At 35.0% G+C, this 16637-nt stretch overlaps 1 protein-coding gene across 2 annotated transcripts in view; it reads left to right on the plus strand.

The window, feature by feature from the left end:
* The window catches only part of htt (huntingtin), a 310315-nt gene extending 294353 nt beyond the window's left edge, over positions 1 to 15962 (plus strand). For both annotated transcript variants that reach the window (XM_075355687.1, XM_075355696.1), the window contains 3 exons: positions 3309 to 3396; positions 6978 to 7081; positions 15646 to 15962. In XM_075355687.1, coding sequence (XP_075211802.1) covers positions 3309 to 3396; positions 6978 to 7081; positions 15646 to 15649 — 196 coding nt within the window. In that variant the 3' untranslated portion in view covers positions 15650 to 15962. The remainder of the gene's footprint in view (positions 1 to 3308; positions 3397 to 6977; positions 7082 to 15645) is intronic.
* Positions 15963 to 16637: the final 675 nt, after the last annotated feature.

The raw sequence follows: 16637 nt of genomic DNA on the forward strand, positions 1-16637 counted from the left end.
TATATTGGTATTATTGTCTTAATTGAATTATATATCATTTTTCTGGTTAACATGATTCTTTTATAATTATGTGTTTTTTTGAAAGATTTTAAGTTTTTTGAAGCTTTGGGGCGGCACTTTTTGGGTTTGTCTACGGCGGCAAAAATGTTAGAGCTGGCCTTGCTTTAATATGTAATGTAGTATCTCTGCTTTTATTACATTCATATACTGGTTATGCACTAGTGCAACGATTACCAAACTGTTTGCTTCAGTGCCCTGGGGAATCGCAAATTCCTCACAGGAGTGCTGCAAAATATTATACAATTTTCATAATTTTATTTTCATTTCAATTCTATGTCATAGGATGCAATTTAGTTGAGCTGGTGCAAACCCCTTAGTTACTTTTTGCAGAAGCCTCTATAAATTGTTACTAGATGACACAACATTACTCTGTTAATTGTTTTTGTAGTTTCTCAAATTTTCTGATACTATATGTTCGTAAATAAAAAAATTTCAGTACTGTACTGTTCTAGTGTTGAATTAGTTTTAGAGATTGTACCAACTGAATGTTGTGATCAAGATTTTTCTCTTGCTTCTTTTGAAGTATTTTTTCTCTTATGCCTTTTTGAGAATGGATCGGTTGTTATTAAATAGTAATAAGCATTGTGAGAGTGATAATAAGGGTGGCACTACATCAAACAGTGGCAAGAGTTTGAGGAAAAACATAAAAATCGAAAATAAGATGTCAAGTATTTGGACTTTGCTTTACATCTACAGAAGTCAGTCGCGAAGAGAGTGTTCTGTGTATGAAAGTTTTGACACGAAGCTACATGCTACTAATTAAGTTGAAATGGTATTTAGAAACTGCTCACCGTAGCATAGTTAGTAAATCTTGTGACTACTTTAACAGGAAGCTAAAAATGTTAAATCAAGATAAAGTTACAGCTCATAGTGGAGGACCTCAGATCAATTAATTGAAAAATTAAAAGGAAAGGAATTAGGTTTGTAGTTGGATGAGACCAACATGGCACTCATTATGACAGCTAAGTTGGAACAGATAGTGATGGGCTTTGGGAACTAGGTGATAGATAATCTGTCTCGCACCTGCAAGAGATTAGGCCTCAATTTTCATTGAAGAAGACCCAGGTAGGTGGTTGTAGTCTTGGGCAGGCTTAAATTGTCCTCGGTTTTATTTAGGGTTGGTACCATAATAGTCGCCCTATCCTTGCAGTGGAGCACCTTGGGCTATGGATAGATAATAATGCCACATTTCAAAGGCACATAAGTGAAGTGTTGGTCAAAGCCAAAAAAATGGCTGACACTAATGATCAGATAATGAGCAACATCCTGGGCGGGGTCTATACACACTGAAGCCGTGTTTTGTCGAGGCGGTGCTCTTGCAATTCTTATTTAGAGCATCATTCTCTCATCACAGTGGCAAGGGAGAAAGCCTGTGTAATTCTTAGCTAGGTGCACAGGGCTACTTCCCTTTGGGAATTTTGTAGGTGCAGGACTATCGTAGGTGATGCCACCAGCAGTGGGCTGAGTTTCCGCTCTGAATACCTCCTCTTGGAGGTTTGTTCATATCAAAGAGGTCTGATTGAGATAAAGGTTCATGAGACTATAGACAATAATAATAATTCTCACTTAATTTGCTACAAACGGTTTATAGATATTAATAACATTATAAAAGATCATCTCTTCTGCAAAGTTATCACTAGTGCAAAGGCTCAAAAATTGTTCGAGATCCTTCATACTTTTATAATCTTAAACAGTTTGGAGTGAGTAATATTTAGTGGATTTTGGATGTCTGTAAAAAATGAATGAATATCCATTTCTAAGTGGTAAACGTCAGAGAATTGTAATTTTATTTGGAACTTATTAATTATGCTTATGGCTTCTTAAATGAGAAGCTGGGTTTTTGGCAGTTGCTATAATAAAATCTAAATACAGAAGGGAATGAGGGTGGCTGTGTCCAGTTTAATTGCATGATTTAAAAAAAATTATGGTGATCAACAGGCTCATACATCCCTTAATTATTAAAGTTAGTGGGATGTATTAATTATTAAAATTTATTGAATTTGTTCAGTTACAATTTTTTGGAATCTAAAATGTATTTAATTAATTTTTACTTAACCCTGCAAAAAAGTATCAGCCATTTTGCAAAGTGTACTTATTAGAATTTTACATAAGGCGCCTTGAGAAAATCTGGATTCAGCAAGGGAAAATGTTTGGGACCAACTACATTAGTGCATTCCCTTGAAAGTTTATAAAGTCTAGTTTCTTAGAACACAACTAATACTCATTAGAATTTGATTTTTACTTCAGTGTTATGTATTGGAATTTTTTCTTTATAACATGTGTATGAAACTTAAAAATGAATCGTAGATGTTTATATTATAAGACATGTAATAATAATAATAAGTACATAACTTGTGATTAATAAATTTGTTATATTTTGGTTAATTAGTTAAAAAAAAACCATTCACTTTGAATGTTGTATAATATTTTATCACACTCTTTTAAATAGCTTCTATTCAGGGTAAATTTTTTTCTGAAATGAAAACTATCACATGCATTTAACAACTTGTCTAACTTTATTTAATTACTTCTGAAAAACCTGTGGATAATAAATGGAACTTTTTTATCACATGCTGTAAGATTTAAGTGTATTAATTTGTCTAAGGCACTAAATTAGGTTTACATAATTTAAATTAATTCTCTTTACTGAGCATTAGAATATCTCATTTAGTTTTCATAAAATTGGTTCCTGAAAATGAAAATACGAAGATGAAATCGTGCTAATTAAAACATGTAAAACATATAGGAAATAAAATATTGTATAGTTTTTGAGAGGAAAAATTTCTTATGGAATTAATTATCACTTATTTCAGATTTATATTTAATAGAATTACTAATTAAAGTTATAAAAAAAAAGAATAGTGTATTAAACTGGTATTTAGAAATAATTATACATATATAATAAATAATATAATTTACAGATTCAACATTTTTATGTATAACAATACTGATTTAATAATTACTTAACAAATTATAATTTTAATTCATTTATCAAATCTGTTGTATTCATACCCATTACTGTTCTGAATAGTAAAAAATTGTTTATGTATTACAGTAACAAACTGGTTTGTTATATTGTTTCAGAAAGTATAACATTAAAAGATGCTCTATATTCACAAAGATTAATAACTCCAAATTATCCATAGTAAGTTCATGAACATGCTCCCTAAGCTGTTTCTAGTTTTATTGTATTCATGTACATTTCACTTCAGTTTAAACAATTATTTTTCCTTAGCTAATCGTTTCAGATTTCCCCATGTCCAATCAAGAATAGGAAGATGTACATATGAAGATAAGAAATTGCTTTGTATTGCTGCATCAGACTTTTACAATCAGGTTAATTGTATATGCTTATTGCTTTTTTTTTAATCTTATATCATTACCTACATATGAGTAAATGTTTATGTGGGAACAGAAAAAGCATATATCAATTGTTCAGATAGTTCTTGGTCTAACAGAAATTTTACATGTATGATCTAATGAATGTTTGTCAAGTATGAACATTTAGATGGTGTGCTGCAAAATTTCAGATATTTACATTTAGTTGCTTGTTTGTGGCAATCAAATAAAGCAAACAAATTTTGATATTTTTTTTGGAAAATAGATGAAATTAAAGTTTGAGAATAATAAAGTACTTTATTTTAAAAGGTTTAATCCTGATGGATATATAAAGAGTAGATTCTACTTTAAAGAATTCTACTCCTTCAGTTTTCGATGATAAAAAAAATGGGCTGCTGAATTTTAACGTGGTTGTTTAATCATTCAAGATGATGAATGCTTGGGATGTCCAAAAACCGCTGTGACCAATGAAATCAGATCCACATTTCCCTATTAAATGGTGACCGACTGATGGTATGCGAGCTTGTTGAGATTGCCAACATCTTGATAGCCTATGTGCACTACAGTTTACATGATGTATTAGGTATGAAAAAGCATTCTGCTCGATGATTTCCGTGATTGTTAATAAAAAATGCATTCAATTGAACTTGATGTTTAGACTTATTTAATCATGATTCCACTGAGTTTTTTTAATATTTAATTACAAAATAATTGAAACATGGATTCACCATTTCATGCCAGAGACCAAACAGTGGGTGGGAACAGATGAACGTGTGCCAAAGAAAGCAAAAATGGTACCATCTGCAGGAAAAGTCATGGCCGTAGTTTTTTGGGATTTTCGTGGTGTGGTGCTCGTAGACTACCTGGAAGTGACCAGACCATCATTAGAGAGTATTATGTTTCACTCATGGTCCAATATTGCTAAACATCCAATGTGTGACTGAAAAGAAAGTGCTTTTTTGCCACAATAATGCTTCTGCACTCAGATTGTTGCTACAATGCTCCATGACCTACACTTTGAAGTGCTTCCAAATGCACCAGATCTGGCTCCCAGTGATTACTTATTCTTTCCAAACCTGAAGAAATGGCTTGCTAGGTGAAGATTCACTTCAAATGATGAAGTGAAAGCTGAGAGAACTGCTTATTTTGTAGAATTGGACAAATTGTATGAAATTACAGGGTGAATAAGTTGAAGAAAAAAAAATTTAATTGTATTTTCTTGGTAGGCTGAGAATTTTTCAAACAACCCCTGTTTATTTTCAAAAAATGTACTTCTGGTACTTTTCTTTGAATTCAGTCTGTTTTTGTTTCTCTTGAAGAAGATTCTATCTTAAATTGAGATTAAGAGCGAGTTGAATATTTCCTAAAGCAGCTTGATTATAATGACTTTTACTCTATGCAATATGTTCTTAACTCGACAGAACTGGATATCATTCTGTGTTATAAACTCCTACAACATTTGTTTTTCAAGGAAATGCGCTTCATAAAACTTTTTTCTGTATAAAAAAATGTCTATGTAAGAACAAATTTTTGTTACATCTGATGAATGGTCACCCAAATGAATAATAGATACTTTTATGGAGTGTGATCCACTTCACATGCGAAGATCTTTTCAGGTAACTCATTAAATAGAGTAAGTAGTTTTATAAAATTGTTAATTATCACTGTTCTTAAAATGTTTGTTGTTTAATGCTTGTAAAAATGAGTAGTGTCAACAAAATGATAGATGGACTTACTTAACTGCAAAAACTAAAGCAGTTACGGATTTCAATTAATTTGATTCAAATTTGAATAACTATGCTGTTTATAGTGTAACTCTCTCAATAGCTATTCATGTAAGCAAAATAAATTCATCCTGCCAGTAGCGATACTTGCACTAATGCTTTCAGTTATTAAGATAACCGATTCATTTAAGAGCAGCTAATTAAATTTTAAAAAAAAGAAAGGTTTTAATGAAAATCAGTTATGAACACACTATAATAGCAAGATTAATATAAACTTACTTATGGAAAACTTTTGACTCCATGAATTCACCATCAGTTATAAAATATTATGAAATCAGGTAAGGTATTACCATCATTACATTCAAAACTGATTGTTGTCACTGAAATATTTATCGGTTATGATGAATTATTTAAAACAGCACACCTCTTTTAAAAGTTACTGTGAATATAACCAGTAATTAATTTAACTGATCATGACCGCTATCAGTTTTTATATGTAATGATTATAATGCATTATCTGATTTTATATTTTATAATCGATGATGGAAAATGTTTTCTACACAAATTAGTAATTTTGTATTAACCTTAATATTTTGGTGTGTTCAAAGGTGATCTTTGTTAATAATTAATTGGATGCATGTGTGTGTATGACAGAGAGAGAGAGAGAGAGAGATGGATAGAGAGACAGAGAGAGAGGGAAAGAGAGAGAGATTAATGTTATATAGAAGTTGAAGATTTTATAATTTAGTTTCTTTTAACACTGAATTTTTTAATTTAAAATTTTAGTTTACTTAAAAATGAATAAATCTTTTTTACTGATCTGTACATAATTATATGTTGGTCACATCAGGAATGGACAACTATGCTTCTCCACAGATAAACTGTCCAGTATACAGTATTTGCTTTGCTGAGTCCAGGGAAATCACTGTAAAATTTTGATTCAAGCAACATCACAAAATACTCAATTAGTTACTAAATTAAATATAGAAGTAATTGAAGCCATAAATAATAAAGTATAATTACATGAAATAATAAATGGATATATGAAGATAATACGTACAAGTTAATTGCTATTCAAAGATATTGAAAATTATTTATGCATATTTTGTAAAAGTTCAAATGGAGCGCCAAAAATTCACATTTTTATTAGTTTTAGTTAGTAGTTTATAGACTTATTGACTGAGTAATGTTGTTTCTGTAAAAAAGATCTTTTAATTTAATTTTAAAAATCAATTTTAAATGGTTTGGTAATGATTGAAAAATGGTTATAAATGGCCATTTCATTTTCAATAATAAAATACTGCCGGATTTTGTTGCAAAAAAATTTGATGGCTTAACAGTTTTTTAGTACATGATTTTTTTTATGTAATACTTATGATCTGTACTAAATTTAATACATAGAAGATGTTTGATTGGTAGAGCCCATCTTTCTCCAAGGTAATGTCCATGCTGCCATGCAAGTTTGAACTTTACTAAATAAATTGAAAGCTGGCGTAGTTATTTTGGCTGAAATTAATTAAATAAACTTTTATTGTTTTATATTTTTTATTGTTACGTGATATAATATTTATTTTGTATTAAAATATAATTGGATCCTTTATTAAAATTTTTAAATTTATGAAGCAGTAAAATGAATTCTTTTAAGCAGTATTAAAATTGTTTAATGATAAGTTTGTAACTGCTACTAACAGCTGTTATATGTGCAACAAGCTTGTTTATGATATATTGCCAGTTAATTAATCAGAACTTTTGAAAGCCAGAGTTACTTAGTAGTTTAGTAATTACTGTATTGATTTCAATTCTTTATTTGCATAGTAACTAAAGGTGTGTTTTATTAGAGAATTTTTTTTGCAGTTAAGTGATATTTCTCAAAAGGAAACATTCCTGCGCACATTTACTGAAGCTGCCAGCATTCCCAAGAGTCCCTTTTCAGATATAATTGCATGTATCTCTCAAACGTAAGAATTTTTTATTTATTCTGTGTTCTTTTTCTTTCATGTTAAGTGATTTACTAGAGGTTATCTCTAAAGTTAAGACTGTTTCATTGTAAAAACATTTATTCTGAAAACTTTATAAATATTTTTTTAATTTCTCTTAAACTATGTACCTTATAGCTTTAATATACCTTCGTCTTATTCTTCTGCCACCAGTCCATTTAGCCACTGATTAACAGCATTTTTAGGTTTTTCATCACCCGTGAATTAATTACCACACAAAAATTCTTTCAATTTACAAACAAATAGTAATCTGAAGGAGCTAAGTCTGGACTGTATGGTGGGTGATCGGAAATTTCCCATCCAAATGTTCTCTGTAAATCACATGTTGGACTCACAACATGTGGACATGCATTATAGTGCAGCAGAACGACACCATTGGTCAGCCATCCATGTCGCCGATTTTGAATGGTGCCCCGTAACTTACATAGAGTTCCACAGTAGGCTTCTGCATTTATAGTCGTTCCACGTGGCATGAAATCAATCAGCAATATGCCAAACTGATCCCAAAAGACTGTGGCCATCAGTTTGCATCTGAATGGCTGTGACCTTGACCTTTGTTGGTTCAGTTGGTGATTGAGGATGATGCGATTCACTTGACTGCTGTTTTCTTTCTAGCGTGTAATATGAAATCTATGTTTCATCGTTGAAAACAATTGTATTAAGGAACACATCACCTTTTTCTGTGTAGCACATCGAAAATTCCATTTAGATATTTTTGTGACATTCCATTAAGATGTGCGGCACCCAACGTGCACAAACCTTTCTGAACCCTAAATGGTCATGAACAATGTAACCAATAATAGCTCTTGAATCATCAGGAAAAAGAAGGGCCAGATCAGAAATTATTGAGTGACAATTTTTCCTGATTTCATCACCGAGATGTTTCAACAAGTCCTTGGTGATTATCGAGCGGGGCCTCCCCGAATGCTCTTCATCAGCAACTTCTCATCAAACAAAACACCTAAGTACTTATGAATTCTATCTCTGCTGATTACACAGCCTTTATACTTAATATGGGGGTTACGACTATATGATAATTTGTCTGCACACTTGTGAAGCATACACTTCGTCTTGGCCATAGAAATCTTTTAAATTTTGCTGGATGTCCATCCAGCCCTCTGCAGTTGACAAAGCCGCCTGTGTCCAGTCTTCTAGCTGTGGTCATGAATTACCATGAACTAACAGGAGAAAGTCATCGGCCAAAAGCCTGGACCCTTCTGGGAATATACGGTCACAAAAATCTGTCGAATACTAGGTTCCACAACAAGGGACTTGCGTTGCAAGTCACACATAGAGTCTTGCCAAAATCTGAATTTGGCTTGTGTGATAGCATGAACGTACTCACTATGAGCGCGCGGGTAGATCCGCAGACCCTCAGCGCGCACGTCGTCAACGATAATCCCCTTTAGGGGGCGACGCTGGTATCTTCTACGCGCGGTTCTAACTCTTGCGCGCAGCACTCTCAGGTCAGAGGACCACCACCTTTTCCCGGGTTTTCGCCTGCGTCAAGAGACGGCTTCCCGGAAGCGGAGATCATGACGGCTCCAGGCACTCGCAGATCAGCTGACTGGGTACTTTCCACGGGTCTAGGCCGCCGTAAGACCCTATTGCAGCCAGTCTTGATTGCCCGGCCGAGTTGTTCAGCCATCAATTCCACCTGCTCCCTTTGCTCCATGCGCCATTCCAACCCCTTTAAGGCAGCCGCAGCCTGTCCTGATCCAGGCCCCTTAGGTTATAGTGACCCGAATCTGGAGCTCTTAGACCGCCTCCGTAAGCGATCCAATATCGGCTTCGGGCCAGACAGTCCAACTGCTGGTACTCCTAAGTAGATCGCCCGTCACCAAGGTGACGTCAATGTAACTTTCCCCCAGTTCGGAAGAGAAAGTCGGCGGTTGTTCTTCCTCGTTAAGGAAGTACAGGTTCCTGGCTTCTAAGAATTGTGCGGGACCAGCGCCTCAGGGTTCAGTGAGTGATGAACCCCAGGCGGAAGACTTGGCGTTAGCGTTCAGAGCAACCAGCTCTCTGATGCTCGGGAGACCGTCCAGGATCCGTCCCAACTTCGCCAGCAAGTCGTCGATACTCCATCCAAGCTGGAAGTATCCCGACATCGAGCGTACCCCTCGTGACCCGCACGATGGTGAATTGCTCATCAGAAAACTGGAGCATCCAGAAGACACCTAACGAAACAGAGCCGACCACGATCGCAGAGAGTGGCCGTCTCCCACGAAATTGAATAACATCAACTCTGTGAAAGCTGACCACCCTATCCCCAACCGTGTACGGCTCCTGGACCAAGAAACCTCGAGGTTGTACTCCTCAAGGATCCTGATGATTTCATTGGTGGCTGCCCGGGAATGATGCAGTTTAACTGTTCCAGGCACAAGCGTTCGATATGGTGACGACCATCCTCGAAAGCTTCCTCCAATTTAGGCGTCGTCATACGTCATATTATTCATGATCTTCCCTCGGGCTCGGCCTCTGTTGTGCGACCTGCATTGCTTGCCCTCGAGTAAATCGTAGACCAATATTTGCGGTCTCCACTCAGCCAGCAACTGAGCCTTCAGCTCGTTCTTCTTAAGAACGTCGGCCTCCAGCAGCCACTTCACCTGCTGCTCATTTACAACCTCCAAGGGACAATGGCGTTGTCCCTTGGTTGGAAAACAAGGGACAACGCCATTGTCCCTTGTTTTCGTGACCTGGGAAAGGAGATCCGGCAAAGGAGATATGCTTTTTAACCTTCTCCTCTACCCATTTAATAGTTTTGTGAAGTTCAGCAAGAGCTTTGCCTATTACCGGCTGGTTAACCTTGCCAAAGAGCCTTGACACAACTGTATCCCCCTTGGTTGGTGCCCTGGAGGCTTTCACACTTTAAAGCCAGCTCAGCAACCATCAAACTACACTTGGACAGATAAGAGTCTACTAACTGTTGAGCCTCCACCGAAATCCAAGACTCCTTCTTTGAGTAGAATTTAGTCCATGCGGATCGCATCTCCTCAATCCTCTCCAATCCATCAGCCCCAGAGCCAGACCTCCTAATAGAAGGCTTCATCCCAGAAACCTCTGGCTTAGGGCCGACCACCACATCACTGTCTTTCACCACCCTCATCTTCGTGAGGAGACACCCTTCGGACTTGGTTGTGCCCTCCAAAGCCTTGCTCTCTGAATGGATCCAACTACCAATTTTCCTGCACAGCTTGACACAGAGGTTTGGGTAGGATTTTTACTGCAATCTGCTGGTGCACAAGGATGCTCCACTACCCTCATGGAGACCTCCTTCACAGAGGACCAGGGTATTGACGGTGATGGATCCCCTCCAGCCGAGAAGGTCAATTGTGACCTTCTCGGCTGGAGGGGGTCACCGGCTACCAGCTGAGTTCACCCTGAATGAAACTATCACCTATCTCAACACCTGATGAGCGTTCACAATATCTTTCCCGAGCAAGGCCGTCTGTTCTCACACAACCCACTCGAGAAGTCAAAAGCTAAAAGCTTCTAAGTCAGACCACCAGCGAGATCGGAGTGAATCGCTTCCAGAACTTGCCAGAGGATCTAGAAAGATTTTTTGGCCTCATGATGATACTATGATATGGGGACATGATTTAACAAAGGAAATGTCCTTACTTAGCTGACAGTGGCACTACTACAACCCACAATGCAGCTGTGTAGCCCAAACTCCACAGCAGCGCAGATTGACTGACAGCCACTGATCATTGTCAGCCCTGACGATGTGAACATAGGCATGCTGTACTTGTAGAAAGCAAATTATTGCTACTAATAGCAGTAAACACAAGTTTTACAGCACGGGGCCAGCGTCGAGAAGCAGTCTTGAATGTCTGTTTGACCTTCCCAAAACATTTGGCATCATTGTCTTACTGCACCGTCACTCATGATATTCATCACGATATGCAGAAAAATTCACCTAGAGTAAGTGGTTCTGTACTGATTGTGATTAGGACATACCAGAGCTATTCATGGATACCTGATGTTTTCGAAAACACACCACTATGCGTACGATACGATTGCTGCTTGATTGTGCGTCACATCCTTGTGGACTGCATATGTTATATGGCCTTATATTGCAAATTTAAATTACTGAGGAACATTTAGCGCATTCTAAATTATAAATTCTTAAATGATAAGAATGTACTAGACCGGATATTGTTACTTCTAAGAAGAAGAATCAGTATTAATAAGATTTAATGATAATCAGCCATACATTTTATTTTATTATTCATGTTATATTTTATCCTAATGGTTATGTTTTTTTTTACTAGTTTTAATTTTACTACTATATCAGTTTTTATTTAATTTTTTAACCTTATTTTATTAATATTTTAATATTCAAGAAGGGTCCTTTTTGTTACTTTTTGACCTTTCTTTTTTTTATCTTCAGTCATTTGACTGGTTTGATGCAGCTCTCCAAGATTCCCTATCTAGTGCTAGTCGTTTCATTTCAGTATACCCCCTACATCCTACATCCCTAACAATTTGTTTTACATATTCCAAACGTGGCCTTCCTACACAATTTTTTCCTTCTACCTGTCCTTCCAATATTAAAGTGACTATTCCAGGATACCTTAGTATGTGGCCTATAAGTCTGTCTCTTCTTTTAACTATATTTTTCCAAATGCTTCTTTCTTCATCTATTTGCTGCAATACCTCTTCATTTGTCACTTTATCCACCCATTTGATTTTTAACATTCATCTATAGCACCACATTTCAAAAGCTTCTAATCTTTTCTTCTCAGATACTCCGATTGTCCAAGCTTCACTTCCATATAAAGCGACACTCCAAACATATACTTTCAAAAAAGTTTTCCTGACATTTAAATTAATTTTTGATGTAAACAAATTATACTTCTGACTGAAGGCTCGTTTCGCTTGTGCTATTCAGCATTTTATATCGCTCCTGCTTCGTCCATCTTTAGTAATTCTACTTCCCAAATAACAAAATTCTTCTACCTCCATAATCTTTTCTCCTCCTATTTTCACATTCAGTGGTCCATCTTTGTTATTTCTACTACATTTCATTACTTTTGTTTAGTTCTTGTTTATTTTCATGCGATAGTTCTTGCGTAGGACTTCATCTATGCCATTCATTGTTTCTTCTAAATCCTTTTTACTCTCAGCTAGAATTACTATATCATCAGTAAATCGTAGCATCTTTATCTTTTCACCTTGTACTGTTACTCCGAATCTAAATTGTTCTTTAACATCATTAACTGCTAGTTCCATGTAAAGATTAAAAAGCAACGGGGATAGGGAACATCCTTGTCAGACTCCCTTTCTTATTACGGCTTCTTTCTTATGTTCTTTACTTTCTTATGTTTCTCATGTTCTTTACAGGAACCAAAACAACAGTTGCTGTTTTGGTTCCTGTAAATGTTAGCAATTGTTCTTCTATCTCTGTATTTGAACCCTAATTTTTTTTAAATGTTGAACATTTTATTCCAGTCTACGTTATCGAATGCCTTTTCTATATCCATAACTGCCAAGTATGTTGGTTTGTTTTTTTTAATCTTCCTTCCACTATTAATCTGAGGCCTAAAATTGCTTCCCTTGTCCCTATACTTTTCCTGAAACCAAATTGGTCTTCTCCTAACACTTCCACTCTCCTCTCAATTTTTCTGTATAGAATCATAGTTAAGATTTTTGATGCATGACTAGTTAAACTAATTGTTCTGTATTCTTCACATTTATCTGCCCCTGCTTTCTTTGGTATCATGACTATAACACTTTTTTTTAAGTATGACGGAACGTCCCCTTTTTCATAAATATTACACACCAGTTTGTATAATCTATCAATCGCTTCCTCACCTGCACTGCATAGTAATTCTAGAGGTATTCCGTCTATTCCGGGAGCCTTTCTGCCATTTAAATCTTTTAATGCTCTCTTAAATTCAGATCTCAGTATTGTTTCTTCCATTTCATCCTCCTCTTCTTCCACTATAACACCATTTTCTAATTCATTTCCTCCGTATAACTCTTCAATATATTCCACCCATCTATCGACTTTATTATATTGGTGTACCATCTTTGTTTAGCACATTATTAGATTTTAATTTATGTACCCCAAAATTTTCCTTAACTTTCCTGTATGCTCCGTCTATTTTACCTATGTTCATTTCTCATTCCACTTCTGAACACTTTTCTTTAATCCACTCTTCTTTCGCTAGTTTGCACTTTCTGTTTATAGCATGTCTTAATTGTCGGTAGTTCCTTTTACTGTCTTCATTACTAGCATTCTTATATTTTCTGCATTCATCCATCAGCTGCAATATATCGTCTGAAACCCAAGGTTTTCTACCAGTTCTCTTTATTCCGCCTAAGTTTGCTTCTGCTGATTTAAGAATTTCCTTTTTAACATTCTCCCATTCTTCTTCTACATTTTCTACCTTATCTTTTTTACTCAGACCTCTTGCGTCCTCCTCAAAAATCTTCTTTACCTGCTCTTCCTCAAGCTTCTCTAAATTCCACCGATTTATCTGACATCTTTTCTTCAGGTTTTTAAACCCCAATCTACATTTCATTATCACCAAATTATGGTCACTATCAATGTCTGCTCGAGGGTAAGTTTTGCAGAGTTGATTTCTAAATCTTTGCTTAACCATGATATAATCTATCTGATACCTTGCAGTATCGCCTGGCTTTTTTCAAGTGTATATTCTTCTATTATGATTTTTAAATTGGGTGTTGGCAATTACTAAATTATACTACGTGCAAAACGTGTTTAATTGCTTCATCAATCTCTTCGTATACACACTCTACCTCATCATCATGATGGGCGCTTGTAGGCATATAAATGTTAACAATCGTTGTCGGTTTAGGTTTTGATTTTATCCTTATTACAATGATTCTATCACTATGCATTTTGAAATACTCTACTCTCTTCCCTATCTTCTTGTTCATTATGAAACCTACAACTGCCTGTCCATTATTTGAAGCTGAGTTAATTATTCTAAAATCAACAGACCAAAAGTCCCCTTCCTCTTCCCACCGAACCTCACTAATAACTACTACATCCACATTTATCCTATCCATTTCCCTTTTTAAATTTTCTAGCCTACCAACCTTTTTTAAGCTTCTAACATTCCACGCTCCGACTCGTAGAATGTTATTTTTTAATTTTCTGGTGACCCCTTCCTTAGTAGTCCCCACCCGGAGATCTGAACGGGGGACTAGTTTACCTCCGGAATATTTTACCAAGGAAGGCGCCTCCATCATTGCTATATGAAAATGCAGAGAGCCACATTTTCTTGGAAAAAAAGCAGCTGTAGTTTTCCATTTCTTTCAGCTGCGCAGTACTCAGAGGACTGAGTGATGTTAATATGGCCGTTTAAGTCGTCCTGACTCACGCCCCTAACAACTACTGAAAGAGTTGCTGCCCTCTTTCAGGAATCATTCCTTAGTCTGGCTCTCAACAGATACCTCTCTGATATGGTTGCACCTTCGGTCCAGCTACTCTGTATCACAGAGCACTCAAGCCCCCTCACCAACGGCAAGGGTGAGGGGGGCCTGGCCTTTTTGACCTGGGTGATGACAATGTGAAAGTGTTTTTCTCCCAAAAAAAAAAAAAAATATATATATATATATACTGCACTAAGTTCATGCTGAATTTCAACAGCTGACAAGTTTTTGTGTGAAGGAAATGGATGACAGCAAGCTCTTCCTAGTCGGCAGGATTTTCTCTAACAGCAGCCATTTGAATTAGAGTTTTACAGACACAAACAAGCAAATGATATTTCCAATAACACTACTAGAACAGCACTGAACTGGGCTGTTCAACTGTGCAAGGATAGAATTGCTACCCCCACTACTTCATGCAATATCATGGACCAGAAGTTAATTTCTGATTAGCCCTTGTACTTTAATTTTTGCTATATTCATCCACAATGGTATATGTTCCAGCAGTGGCCTGTTTCATCAAAACTGAACATCTAATGAACTGAGTATTCACTGTAGTATAACTTTAGCTAACAGTATTACTTTAGATAGTTTTCAGTGACTGTAACACTACATCCAGTCTTACGTATTATTTTAATGTTTTGTAATCCAATTCATCTTATTTAAATCGATTAATATTTATAATTGTAATTTAATACAATAGTTTACATTTTTTGCTATTTCATATATTTTCATATTTGATTCTTTTAGTATCAAATTTTTAGATTTAGTTTATTCAGATTACTACAAGTCCTTCACAGCTCTAGTCTGTGAAGGGACAAGAAGATGGACTACCATCACTAGTACTGATTACAATATAAAGATTAATCAACTTTTGTTTATATATAGAGTAGTGCTTTTAAGTAGATTGCCTAGTTAATTTACATAGTTTGGCTAGATACATGTACCACTATTAGTCATCTCTTGTAAAATATTGCAAAAGCAAATGCATGTGCATTAATCTACCATTACTATAATTAATTAATTATACATTCCTTCTAACTTCTCAGAGCTTTGAGTAGACCATTATTCTAAATATTAAGATTTCTGTTTATAGTAATAAGGATTTTTGTTATTTTCAGGTAATCATTGCAATCATTGAAATAATCGTCTTTGTTGATTACTTATCAACGAATACGTTGTTGCTGAGTTTCATCTTCTGTATGTAAGTTTGTTAAAAGTTGTAAGACAGTTTTCATCAGTCAGTTTATAGTAAATATCTAGGCCTATTGAACTTGTGCTATATAAAATACATACAGGCAGTCGTTATTTTTTTATAGACTTTATTTATTAACAGATTGTAGTATGTGACGTAATCACACATTCTTTTTGTTAGAATAGGTATGTTAAATATTATAATCATTTGTTGAATTGTAACATTAAATATGATTATTTTTAATACTTGTTTCTTTTTTTAATCCATACTTTTTTTAAAAATATAATCTTTATTCTGAATCTTATTTTTTAATTTTTTAGTGTTATTTATTGGTAAACCCAACTAACTTCAAGTGGTAGTATAAAATCAGCCCTTGAAAGGAAAGCTACAACCCCAATATTGTTAGATTGAATGATTTTTTTGTGATTTAGATTAATTTTTTTTACTAGTATCCTTTTAAATAATTTGTTGGATCCTACTACCTAAAGCTTTGCTAGCATAGTAAAACCCTAATAACGAAATATAATTAACCATATTTTGTTGTATTACATTCGTTTTCTTTCTTCTCCTTTTTTGTTTAGCTGGTAAGGCTCTTTGTTGTACTTTTATATTCCTTTCCCAGGTGTATCGGAATCAAAACAATGTTAATAGAAGCAAAATAAACTTAAAAGTAAAATAAAATCAGTACTAAAAATATTGGTGATACTGTATAGTTCTTTGAACTTCAACTTTCTGAAGTCGGTATTAAATAAAGGATAGTATAATAAAGGATAAGGATAAAATAAAGGATAGTAAGTTGTTGAAAATTGTTTGTTATTAATTTGTTGCTAACCTGACAAAATCAAAATAAGAAAGAATTGTACAGTATTTATTTTACATTTAATGCATTTTTTAAAAATTTATTTACATTCTTAAAAT

The sequence above is a fragment of the Lycorma delicatula genome, chromosome 1 (assembly GCF_047948215.1).
Source record: "Lycorma delicatula isolate Av1 chromosome 1, ASM4794821v1, whole genome shotgun sequence".
NCBI classification, from domain to species: Eukaryota; Metazoa; Arthropoda; class Insecta; order Hemiptera; family Fulgoridae; genus Lycorma; species Lycorma delicatula.